Source organism: Penicillium maclennaniae, assembly GCF_028827695.1.
Source record: "Penicillium maclennaniae strain IBT 15551 chromosome Unknown utg000003l:1.0-5670915.0:1.0-5674809.0, whole genome shotgun sequence".
In the NCBI taxonomy this organism is placed as follows: domain Eukaryota; kingdom Fungi; phylum Ascomycota; class Eurotiomycetes; order Eurotiales; family Aspergillaceae; genus Penicillium; species Penicillium maclennaniae.
The window spans coordinates 1,090,802-1,101,901 of record NW_026623215.1 but is presented as its reverse complement, the minus strand read 5'-3'; the positions used below and the strand labels follow the sequence as shown (position 1 = coordinate 1,101,901).

Sequence of the window (11,100 nt, the reverse complement as noted above, 5' to 3'; positions counted from 1 at the left end):
ACTACCAAGTCTGCACACTAACCCACAGGGGCAAGTCACAATGCATATCTAGACGCTCATCACGTCTGAGCACATGGGGAGCTAGGGTCCGAGTTATTAATAGTTCGGAGAAATAGGAAGGGTCTTCGCATAGACTCCCCCCCAAAGTTGGCCGAGCACCTCCACGGTGCCGCCCAACGAGAAGCCCGCTGTTTTGCTTAGCGCCATCGCTTTCTCGATCTGGCCGAATCTGTTTTGTGGACAGAGCGAATGAGGCCCTGCAGAGGCTGGCGGCGGCAGCACTGGGCGCTCTCTGCACCAATGAACGGGCTCAGTCAGCATTTGATCCCTGCTAGTACCTGCAGCGTGCATCGATGACTTATTTTTATAGAATCAAGATTGTTTCAAGCGAGTTCAGTGTTACTATCTTTGATGTATGCTTGGAACCGTGCAAGATTGCAATTAGCACCGACTCTATATGAACCGGTGCTCCCTGTTTGCGACGGACTCATCATCTTCATGCCAATACTTCCAATTGTCGTTCCTTTCCGCTAATTACCCCATCCTCCCTACACCTTACGAACAGCCTGGTGCTGCTCAAGGTTGACACATCTCTACACTGTTCAATTCCCATCAATAGAACCACCTCTCCACTCGTATATCCTTCACGACAGAAGACCATTAGCCATGCGCCTGGCACCGATCCTACTCTCGATGGTCGCAGTATCCTCTGCTGGCCCATCTAACATTTTCAACAATATCTACGACTTCTCAGATGAGCTAGCAGAATTCTATGGCAAAGTCAGCAAATACATCGACGATGTGAGACACGACGTGACACCCTCTGCTACCTGCGACACATCCAAGATCTCGCTGCCGTCATTTGCTTCGGGACTTCCCAGTCCCGAGGAGTGACACCCATGTATGTTGCACTAGGAAGAGGTACGCAAGTACGTATGCACCGTTCATGATTCGATCTCCTGGTCACTAATTACCCATAGAACTACACTTGTGCGGATTCCACGTCTAGTTCCAAGCCGGTAGCCATCGGGGCTGTCGCGAACCTCTACAACGCCACATGCATTGCTGCCAACTACCCGGACCTCATGGGGATGCTACCAAACATTGCCTACAAGATCGCTCTTCCGGCAAACGAGTATGCTGCTATGCCCCCAGCCAATATTCAGCTGATGGGCCACCACTTTTTCTATGACTCCACCACTCCAGAGTTCAATCTGGACACAACAACCCTTAAGCAATATGGAATTGCCATGACAAAGAAGCAGAGCCAAATCAATGCGCCTTCGAGTGCAGTCAAGGGCGAGAACGGGGCCGTTGCCTGGTTGTACCTCTCAACGACCACTGGGACTGTTGGCAATTACAAGAAGGTCTATCGGGTCGACACTGCCTCTGGGTCTCCACCAGACACCTGCAAGGGCATGCCGTCGACATTCGAGGTCCAGTATGCTGCAAATTACTATTTCTTCGGAAACTAGGAGGGGTTCACTGTTCTGTACATAGACGAACACTGTCCACAGGCGGATGTGACGAAAGGTATTGTCATGCTGGTCCATTTAGTATTTTATTATTGATATCCCATCACTTCTGGACATCGATGGCGTTAATAAAAGGAGTATCGCGTGCATCTTCCCTTGTAATAGTTCTCAATGCTCCTCCGGAAGATACAGGGCTAAGGGTCACACGTGACACTGTCACGTGATCTCGCTATCCGGTTGACATAATCAGTCAACTTCTGCGAAAGGCGCTAATCCTTATCAGGCCTAGCGCTTTTCTGATTTTCTGAAAGATCCAGCAGGCGCAAAAAAATCTCGACCGCATCAACGAGCAGTACTGGTCCTAACCCGCACGCGACTAAGCATCTCTGGTCAATCTTATACCAGCTGCTTGCCTCAGTGATTTGTATTACTGAGTTCTCTTCTTTGATTTTCGACTCGATCTCTTTTCGAGTTCGTCCCTCCATTTTTCGACAGCACTTGGCTTGAGCACTTCAAAGCTCAATTCCCGTATTTTTCGATCTCTCCCCTATACAACCCAAACAACTCTTCAAAACAAAATGGGCTTCACTCCTCGTGGCCGTGGTGGTCCCCCCTGGACGTGGTGGACGTGGTGGATTTGGTGGTGGTGACCGCGGTGGTCGCGGAGGTGGTCGAGGTTTGTACTCCAATCTTTTCCGAAGTGCAGAAGTCTACTGCGATGCCCAGAGTCGGCAAGAATGCTTGCTCTGATCATAATCCGTCTTCTATGCCATAAGTTAGCGTTTTCCAGTCGCTAATCGGTCTTTCCCTGAAGGTGGCTTTGGTGGTCGCGGTGGTCGTGGCGGTGGTGATCGCGGCCGCGGTGGCCGCGGTGGCCGTGGTGCTCCCCGTGGTGGTCGTGGTGCTCCCCGCGGTGGTCGTGGCGGTGCTGCTGGTGCCCGTGGCGGTGCCAAGGTTATCATTGTAAGTTCTTGAAGATCAAAAGCACGAGAGAAACCAATCACTGATCGGTACTTGCACACAGGAGCCTCACCGTCACGCCGGTGTCTTCGTTGCCCGTGGTGGTAAGGAGGATCTGCTTGTCACCAAGAACTTGACCCCTGGTGAGGCCGTCTACGGTGAGAAGCGTATCTCCGTCGAGGCTCCCGCCGTTGAGGATGGCACTGTTACCAAGGTCGAGTACCGTGTGTGGAACCCCTTCCGTTCCAAGTTGGCTGCCGGTATCCTCGGTGGTATGGACAACATCTACATGAAGCCCGGTGCCAAGGTTCTCTACATTGGTGCTGCCAGCGGTACCTCCGTTTCCCACGTCGCTGATATTGTCGGCCCTACCGGTAACGTCTACGCCGTTGAGTTCTCTCACCGCTCTGGTCGTGACCTGATTGGCATGGCCACTCACCGCACCAACGTTATCCCCATTGTTGAGGATGCCCGTCACCCTCTCCGTTACCGCATGCTCGTGCCCATGGTCGATGTCATCTTTGCCGATGTTGCCCAGCCCGACCAGGCCCGTATCGTTGGTCTTAACGCCCACATGTTCCTCAAGGATGGCGGTGGTGCCATTATCTCCATCAAGGCCAACTGTATCGACAGCACAGCCGCCCCCGATGTTGTCTTCGCTCGCGAGGTCCAAAAGATGCGTGACGAGAAGATCAAGCCCAAGGAGCAGCTGACCCTCGAGCCCTTCGAGCGTGATCACTGTATCGTCGGTGGTATCTACACCCGCTCATAAGCGGTTGCTTAATTCTTGGTCATGTCTTTCTTCTTGATGCTCCGTTCTTTCTTTTTCTCAGGCGTCTCGTGTTCTGCGATGTATCCACTGTTCTTCCCACTGTGACTGGTTTTCTCTGCCCATGTACGATTGCTTGCGTCACAAAATCTAGGTTCCATCTTTTGGAATAAAATGCACACACTGGAATGTCAATCATGTGCTTGATGATGTAGATGCCGTCTGGAATAGGCCTGAGCGGTTCCTGAGGCCCTGTAGCAGGGTTGGTGCACTGCACTCTATCACCCGAAGTGAGCTATGCTCGTTACGCATGTGGCACCTTTATTATTGAATATGCCTTTGGGCGACCCCCAGATCTATTGTCATGCTTCAAGTCACCTCAATAGCATATGGCACCGGATATGGCAATGACAATGATGACAAGAAGGATAAGGATAAAAATGAGTATGCTCAGGAAGACTACCCCTTTGACACCTGTGCTTCTACTAGCAATAAGAACTAGTACTCGGAATCTGGAAGGTTTTTTGAAATACACAATTTGTCAATCTCTGGATTTGAGCTTTTTCTGGCCTTTACATGGCTACCTATGGTCATATCATACGTCTCGGATTTCCGCCGTGGGCCGTTCGGCAATCGGATTTCTCACCGAGACCCAGCATCGGCGATTTTGGACACGGCGAAAGTCTCGGAATTGGTGCGTGATCTTGGTGTACCGTGCTTGGCTTGTCTAGACCAACGGTTGTCATTGGCGCAGAGTAACAAGCCGAAATGACCGAGCGTGGGGGAGGGGATCATATTCCGTTGCCCGCCCGCGGGGTTCGTTCGGGAGAGGACTATAAATAATGGACAGGATATGGCATTTGGGAATGAAGTTATGCGCCGGTGGATCCTGGACACAATTGAATGAGTAGTTCTTTGATACCTCTATATTATTACTTTTATTCTTGAATACCGGAACAGCTGCGACATGTCTATTCTCATCACTGGTGCCGGTGGCTATGTCGGACAGGAACTGGCAGCTTCGTTCCTTGCAAACACGCCATCTTCAACAAGCGTGACAATCACCGATGTTGTCGAACCCAGCGTTCCTGAAGCGGCGAAAAAGTATGCAAACCGCTTGAAATGTGTTCGAGCGGACTTGACTTCTTCCAAAGAGGTGGACGAATTGATCAGCCCTTCTCGCCAATATGAGACTATTTACTTGCTACATGGCATCATGTCAAGTGGCTCCGAGGCCAACTTTGAGCTTGGTATTCGAGTCAATCTCGACTCTACACGATACATCCTCGACAGACTACGTGTTACTATGCCTGGGGTGAAGGTAGTCTTCACATCTTCGCTGGCAGTTTACGGCCTGGCACCGCCGGGCTTCCTCATCGATGAGACCAACTTTCCGCCCGTTCCTTCGTCTTCCTATGGATCACAGAAGCTCATTGTTGAGACGCTCTTGAACGATTACTCCCGACGCGGATTCTTGGACGGCCGCTGCGTGCGACTACCAACAGTGACTGTTCGGGCCGGAGCACCCACTCAGGCTGCAAGCAGCTTTGCTAGTGATATAATACGTGAGCCATTCCATGGCAAGAAGGCTATTCTACCCGTAGGCAAGGACACTGAGATGTGGATATGCTCGCCGCACACCATCATCAAGAACCTGATCCACGCGCGCGATATACCTAAGGAAGCGTTCGGGGAGTCACGGTCAGTCAACCTTCCTGGGTTGAAGGTTAGTGTCCAAGAGATGCTGGATGCCTTGGAGGAAATTGGTGGCAAGGAGCGACGGGCGTTGGTGGAGGAGAAGTATGATGCGGCTACCGACAAGATCGTGCAGTCGTGGACTCCTCAGTTCTCGACTGATCGTGCGTTCAAGCTTGGATTTTCTGCAGATATCCCCGTGATGGAGAATATTAGACAATTTGCTAGTCGATTTGTATGATAGGAGCGACTTCGGAGGACGTGCATGGAGGACGAAAGGAACAGTTCGTACTGCCATACTCAATAATTGCATGGTACAATCAAGTGTCCCCTTTGCACAGCGTATAATAACATGAGCAAGCCTTCCTTGGTGGTAAAAACAAGGGTCATGTCGTCAATCGAGAGGACGTATGGAAGTAATCGGGACGAAATGGGTCAGTTGGAAAAGCGGGTCATGTGATTGGCTGGCGAGCTGGGCGAACAATTTGACTTCCGAACTTCAACCTCAGGGCGAGTCCAGCTCTTCTCTCCATCCCCCCCATCCCCCTCCCACCCACTCCAGTTGTCCGCAATGGCCTCCCGCCGACTGGCTTTCAACTTGCACCAGGCTCTTCGGAGCCGTGCGGCCTTCAAGTCCATCCAGCCCGTGAAGCGAGGCTTTGCCTCCCCGGTTCTGCCGTCCACCATGCAGTCGACCACCCTCTCCAACGGTTTCACCGTACGCCCTGCAAATCCGGATCAATTGCGTCGCATCCTCACTAACACGTCTTAGATTGCTACCGACCACTCCCCATGGGCCCAGACCTCCACTGTCGGTGTCTGGATCGATGCCGGTTCCCGGTCAGAGACTGACAAGACCAATGGTACCGCTCACTTCCTTGAGCACCTTGCCTTCAAGGTCCGTTCCGATCATTCCCAGTCGATCCGAATATTCTCTAACAACATTCTGCAGGGCACCAACAAGCGTACTCAGCACCAATTGGAACTCGAGATTGAGAACATGGGCGCTCACCTGAACGCCTACACCTCGGTATGGCCGGAAAACCCAACCCATGCCTCTATCGAAACAAAACTAACGAACTGTGTAGCGCGAGAACACCGTCTACTACGCCAAGGCCTTTAACAACGATGTCCCCAAGGCTGTCGACATTCTTTCCGATATTCTTCAGAACTCCAAGCTCGAGCCCGCCGCCATCGAGCGCGAGCGCGACGTTATCCTGCGCGAGCAGGAGGAGGTTGACAAGCAGCTTGAGGAGGTTGTCTTCGACCACCTTCACGCCACCGCTTACCAGGGTCAGCCCCTCGGTCGCACCATCCTCGGCCCTAAGGAGAACATCCAGACCATCTCCCGCGAGAACCTGACCGACTACATCAAGACCAACTACACTGCTGACCGCATGGTCCTTGTTGGTGCCGGTGGTATTCCCCACGAGCAGCTCGTTCGCCTCGCTGAGGAGCACTTTGGCGGTCTCCCCAACAAGCCCCCGACCTCCGCTGCTCTGGCCCTGACCGCCGAGCAGAAGCGCACCCCGAGTTCATCGGCTCTGAGGTTCGTCTCCGTGATGATACCATCCCCTCCGCTCACATCGCCCTTGCCGTCGAGGGTGTCAGCTGGAAGGATGATGACTACTTCACTGCCCTCGTTGCCCAGGCCATCGTTGGTAACTGGGACCGTGCCATGGGCCAATCTCCCTTCCTCGGCAGCAAGCTCAGCTCCCACGTCAGCCACCACCACCTCGCTAACAGCTTCATGTCCTTCTCCACCAGCTACAGCGACACTGGGTAAGTTTTGCGACCGTTCATTAGAAGATCTGGCGCAGATAAACTAACTTGTTTTCTCTACAGTCTTTGGGGTATCTACCTTGTCTCCGAGAACTTGACCCAGCTCGATGACCTGATCCACTTCACTCTTCGTGAGTGGTCTCGCCTCTGCAGCAGCGTCTCCGCCGCCGAGGTCGAGCGTGCCAAGGCCCAGCTCAAGGCTTCCATTCTCCTGTCCCTCGACGGCACTACCGCTGTTGCCGAGGACATTGGCCGCCAGATCATCACTACCGGCCGCCGTCTCAGCGCCGAGGACATTGAGCGAACCGTCAGCCAGATCACCGAGAAGGATGTTATGGACTTTGCCACCCGCAAGCTCTGGGACCAGGACGTCGCCATGAGTGCTGTCGGCAGCATTGAGGGTATCCTCGACTACCAGCGCATCCGCAACGACATGTCTCGCAACCTGTCGTAAAATTCTGCTGGTTTTTAGACGACCATTTGGTGCTCGGGCTTTCCGGGCCCATATGGACGTGGTTTGAATGTACTATCAATCATTGCCTTGGGTTTCTGTTAGACCCTGATTTGTGTGTGAAATAGCAATTAATGGTTTGCCATAGTAGACTATATAGTCTGCCACCCCGGGTGTGGCAGACCAAACTTATCTCCTTTGTTTCTTTTGTCTCAAGCCAAAACCTCTTGCTGTGTTTCAATAGTACTGTTCCATACAAATCTCCCGCTGTCACGTAGATATGGAAGACCGCTGAGTTGCACAAAGTACGAAACACCTGTCTAGTCCGAAGAGACGACTCTGAGCAGTCCTAGTACTACTTTCATCCTGATAACAAAGGCGGTGATAATATGCAGTATTAGCCCCCACGATTGTGCTGACTAAGTGATCTGAGACGGACATTTTTTAGGAGAGACGATTTTGACTGCATCTCTCAGCAAAGCTACATTCACAATGGGCAAAAGAGGTGGCAGAAAGGTATTTCAGAGCTCGTTCTCATTTTAATTGAAGTGCCGATCATACTGACTTGAATATTTTCTTCACAGTTTACTCGTGGAGGTCGTGGAGGCGGCGGCGGCGGCGGCCGTCGCAGCAACAACTGGCAGGACATTAGCCGGAACAATGCGAAGATGGAGCGCTACTACTCTGAGTCTGGGATTATCCCTGAGGAAGACCTGGAGACATTTTGGGACTATATGCGCCGGGATCTTCCAAACAGCTTCCGCTTCACTGGTTCGCGCGGGTAAGTCTTGTATTTTCGCAAAAGGACTGCGACTTCTCCTGGGAATAATACGCGATTCTGATTATCCCTTCCTTTACAGACATGCGCTTGCTGTTCAGGAACGTCTCAAAGAATTCTACATCCCCGAAATCACTTCTATCAAGTATGAGGACGAATTCGTCGAGCCTCCTCGTCCGGTCTCTTGGTACCCGACCAGCTTGCTTGGTCGATGTCCACCCCTAAGCAAGTCATTCGCCGCTTCGCTCCCTTCGCCAACTTCCAGAAGTTCCTCGTTGCAGAGACCGATGTCGGAAACATCAGTCGCCAGGAGATCGTCAGCATGATTCCTCCTCTCGTTATCGATGTTCGCCCCGGAATGACTGTTCTGGACATGTGCGCTGCACCTGGAAGCAAGTCTGCTCAGCTGATGGAATTGATCCATGCTGGCGAGGAAGACTCCATTATGGATGCTGCTAAGAAGATCAAGGAAGGCACTGCCGGACCCGAGCCCTTGGGCCCTGAAGGGTCTTAACGACGACGGCCGCACCACTGGTCTTTTGATTGCCAACGACAGCGACTACAAGCGTGCTCACATGTTGATTCACCAGATGAAGCGTCTCGCCTCGCCCAATCTGATTGTTACCAACCACGATGCCACCATGTACCCGTCGATCAAGCTTCCTTCTCTTGATGGCAAGAAGAACCGATACTTGAAATTTGACCGAATTCTTGCCGATGTTCCTTGCTCCGGTGATGGAACTGCTCGCAAGAATTATGGTGTCTGGAAGGACTGGAACCCTGCTAATGCTATTGGTCTTCACGTCACCCAGGCCCGTATCTTGGTCCGCGCGCTTCAGATGCTGAAGGTTGGTGGACGTGTAGTCTACTCTACTTGCAGTATTAACCCTGTTGAGAACGAGGCTGTTGTCGCTGCTGCGATTGCTCGCTGTGGTGGCTCTGCCAATGTTAAGATCATTGACTGCAGCCAAGAGCTGCCCGGCCTCAAGCGGGCTCCTGGACTTCGCAACTGGAAGGTGATGGACCGTGAAGGTCGTATGTGGGACAGCTGGAAGGAGGTCCAAGAGCACATTGAGAAGGAGGGAACCACCGGTCTCGCCAGATTCTCCGAGGGCATGTTCCCGCAAACCGGAGAGCATGCCGATCTCCCACTCGAGCGCTGCATGCGTGTCTATCCCCACATGCAGGATACTGGCGGTTTCTTTATCACTGTCATTGAGAAAACTTCCGAGATCCGCGCCAAGCCGGAGGACACCACCAACACTGTCCCGAAGGCCTCGGTTGCGGCTCTTGCCTCAGAGCTGGATGCTCGCAAGAACAGCAATGGAGAGCCTTACCAGAAGCTGGAGACCTTGGACGATCTTGTCGTTCCCGACGCTGAGGCCGACGCCGAAATCGCGAAGAACGCCTCTGTCGCTGAAGCCGCTCACCAGCTTCCATACTCGGCTACTCTTGATGCTACCGAGGCTACCAAGCGTGATGCTGATGACCTGGAGGATGAGCTTCCCGCCAAGCGAACCAAGCTTGACAATGGTAGTGAAGTGCTGATTGGTGACCGTCCGGTCCACCAACCTGCGCCATCAGTGGCAACGGAGCACTTTGACACTCCAAGTGATAGCACCCCTGTCACAACTGCGACTCCTTCGCAGCCCGTTTCGGGCTCTGAGTTCCCCAAGAAGAAGAACAAGATCGTCCAGGAGGAGCCGTTCAAGTACCTTGATGGCAATCACCCAGAGCTCGAGCCTATCTACAAGTTCTACGAGGTGTCGGAGCGTTTCCCCAAGGACCGTTTCATGGTACGCAACGCCGAGGGCACCCCGACAAGAACTGTCTACTATACCAGTGCTCTTGCCCGCGACATTCTTACTATGAATGAGGGAGGCGGCATGAAGTTTGTTCACTGTGGTGTGAAGATGTTTGTGAAGCAGGACGCTCAGCGGGAGAATGTCTGCCGCTGGCGCATCCAGACCGATGGTCTGAAGATCATCTCACCCTTCCTGGGCCCTGCCCGCGCCGTGGTTCTTACCGAGCGCGAGACTCTGCGCACACTCCTTGTGGAGATGTTCCCCAGAATTGATAATGACGGCTGGAAGAAGCTGGGCGAGATTGGCGAGCGTGTCAAGGATATTCCCATGGGCTGTAGCATCTTGCACATTGAGCCCAACGGAAAGGCTGGTGGTCTCACGTATGTCTTTTATCCCAAACCTTTACGCAATGATACAATTTCTAACCCACTTTATAGCGAGCGAATGGTGCTGCCTCTCTGGCGCTCGATGTACTCCCTGAATCTCATGCTTCCCAAGGAGGAGCGCCGTGCCATGTTGCTGCGCATTTTCAACGACGATACCCCGCTCATCAACAAAACAGACAAGAACCAGCGTCCTGTTCCTGTTGTCGAAAGCACCGCTGATGCTGAGGATGTTGCGTTGAAGCACGAGAACGCCCAAGTCGGCCAAGATGAGCAGGAGCAGATGGAATTACGCGAGACATATACGAAAGACGGGGAGGAAGAGGACCGCTTCAACACCACGGTCTAAGAACTTGGAAATATAGCGATGATCGATACTTTACATTCATGATTTTTTTTAATTCCCGTGAGCGTACGCTCACGGAATGTACCAAAAGCAATGGAAATTTACCGCTTTGAGAATACGGGCTGCACTACAGCCCTCCCGACAGGATAATCTAAAAATGCGCCTCTTCACTTGATTCTTCTACTCTTTTCCAACATCATTCTGGGCAACTCTCTAGACCTCTTTCTAAACCTCTTGATGTTCGTTTTTCCAGGAATCCCTCTGATTGGCTTTGAATACCTTTGATGTAAAGAGTCGCGGAGGCCTATACTAGACCATTTCTTTTGTAGCCCTTTTTCATCAGTATACCAAAGCTTGAGTGACCTCAGATACTCCAGCGTAGGATCTCGGGGTCACATCGGAGATTGACCGAGCCCTTCACGATCTGCATCGTAAGATTTCTTCGGAGAATTATCGGTTGTTGTTGTCGGCTGAATTCTGGACCCGTTTCCCCGCAGGCTTAATTTTGCTTTAGATTAAGCTAGAGATGATGGAATTACAAACTACAAAAAACTCGTCTGTCCTGGAACACCAGTCAATGCATATGTTTCAAAGACGATCGTGGCAGAAAATTATTCCGGATGTTTGCGCAAGAGACCCTGCATACTAAGGTATCT

General features: G+C 52.2%; 6 protein-coding genes across 6 annotated transcripts; all 6 read left to right on the top strand.

The window, feature by feature from the left end:
• Positions 1–666: 666 nt before the first annotated feature.
• On the top strand, positions 667–894 carry N7477_002515 (uncharacterized protein; the record flags this gene model as incomplete). The annotated part of the gene is made up of 1 exon (XM_056964178.1): positions 667–894. One exon carries the CDS (start codon positions 667–669, stop codon positions 892–894), a length of 228 nt encoding a protein of 75 aa, XP_056824131.1.
• A 191-nt stretch (positions 895–1,085) lies between these two features.
• Positions 1,086–1,475, top strand: N7477_002514 (uncharacterized protein; the record flags this gene model as incomplete). Its single annotated transcript, XM_056964177.1, has 1 exon — positions 1,086–1,475. One exon carries the CDS (start codon positions 1,086–1,088, stop codon positions 1,473–1,475), a length of 390 nt encoding a protein of 129 aa, XP_056824130.1.
• Positions 1,476–2,212: 737 nt separating this feature from the next.
• Positions 2,213–3,207, top strand: N7477_002513 (rRNA 2'-O-methyltransferase fibrillarin family protein; the record flags this gene model as incomplete). Its single annotated transcript, XM_056964176.1, has 3 exons — positions 2,213–2,234; positions 2,290–2,438; positions 2,500–3,207. The coding sequence occupies 3 exons, from the start codon at positions 2,213–2,215 to the stop codon at positions 3,205–3,207; spliced, it is 879 nt and encodes a 292-aa protein (XP_056824129.1).
• Positions 3,208–4,171: 964 nt separating this feature from the next.
• Positions 4,172–5,140, top strand: N7477_002512 (SDR family oxidoreductase; the record flags this gene model as incomplete). The annotated part of the gene is made up of 1 exon (XM_056964175.1): positions 4,172–5,140. The coding sequence occupies one exon, from the start codon at positions 4,172–4,174 to the stop codon at positions 5,138–5,140; it is 969 nt and encodes a 322-aa protein (XP_056824128.1).
• Positions 5,141–5,470: 330 nt separating this feature from the next.
• N7477_002511 (mitochondrial processing peptidase) lies at positions 5,471–7,135 on the top strand (the record flags this gene model as incomplete). The annotated part of the gene is made up of 6 exons (XM_056964174.1): positions 5,471–5,617; positions 5,672–5,797; positions 5,852–5,929; positions 5,988–6,366; positions 6,420–6,681; positions 6,745–7,135. The coding sequence occupies 6 exons, from the start codon at positions 5,471–5,473 to the stop codon at positions 7,133–7,135; spliced, it is 1,383 nt and encodes a 460-aa protein (XP_056824127.1).
• A 489-nt stretch (positions 7,136–7,624) lies between these two features.
• On the top strand, positions 7,625–10,447 carry N7477_002510 (tRNA (cytosine-C5-)-methyltransferase; the record flags this gene model as incomplete). Its single annotated transcript, XM_056964173.1, has 6 exons — positions 7,625–7,648; positions 7,717–7,913; positions 7,993–8,084; positions 8,141–8,417; positions 8,467–10,095; positions 10,153–10,447. The coding sequence occupies 6 exons, from the start codon at positions 7,625–7,627 to the stop codon at positions 10,445–10,447; spliced, it is 2,514 nt and encodes an 837-aa protein (XP_056824126.1).
• Positions 10,448–11,100: the final 653 nt, after the last annotated feature.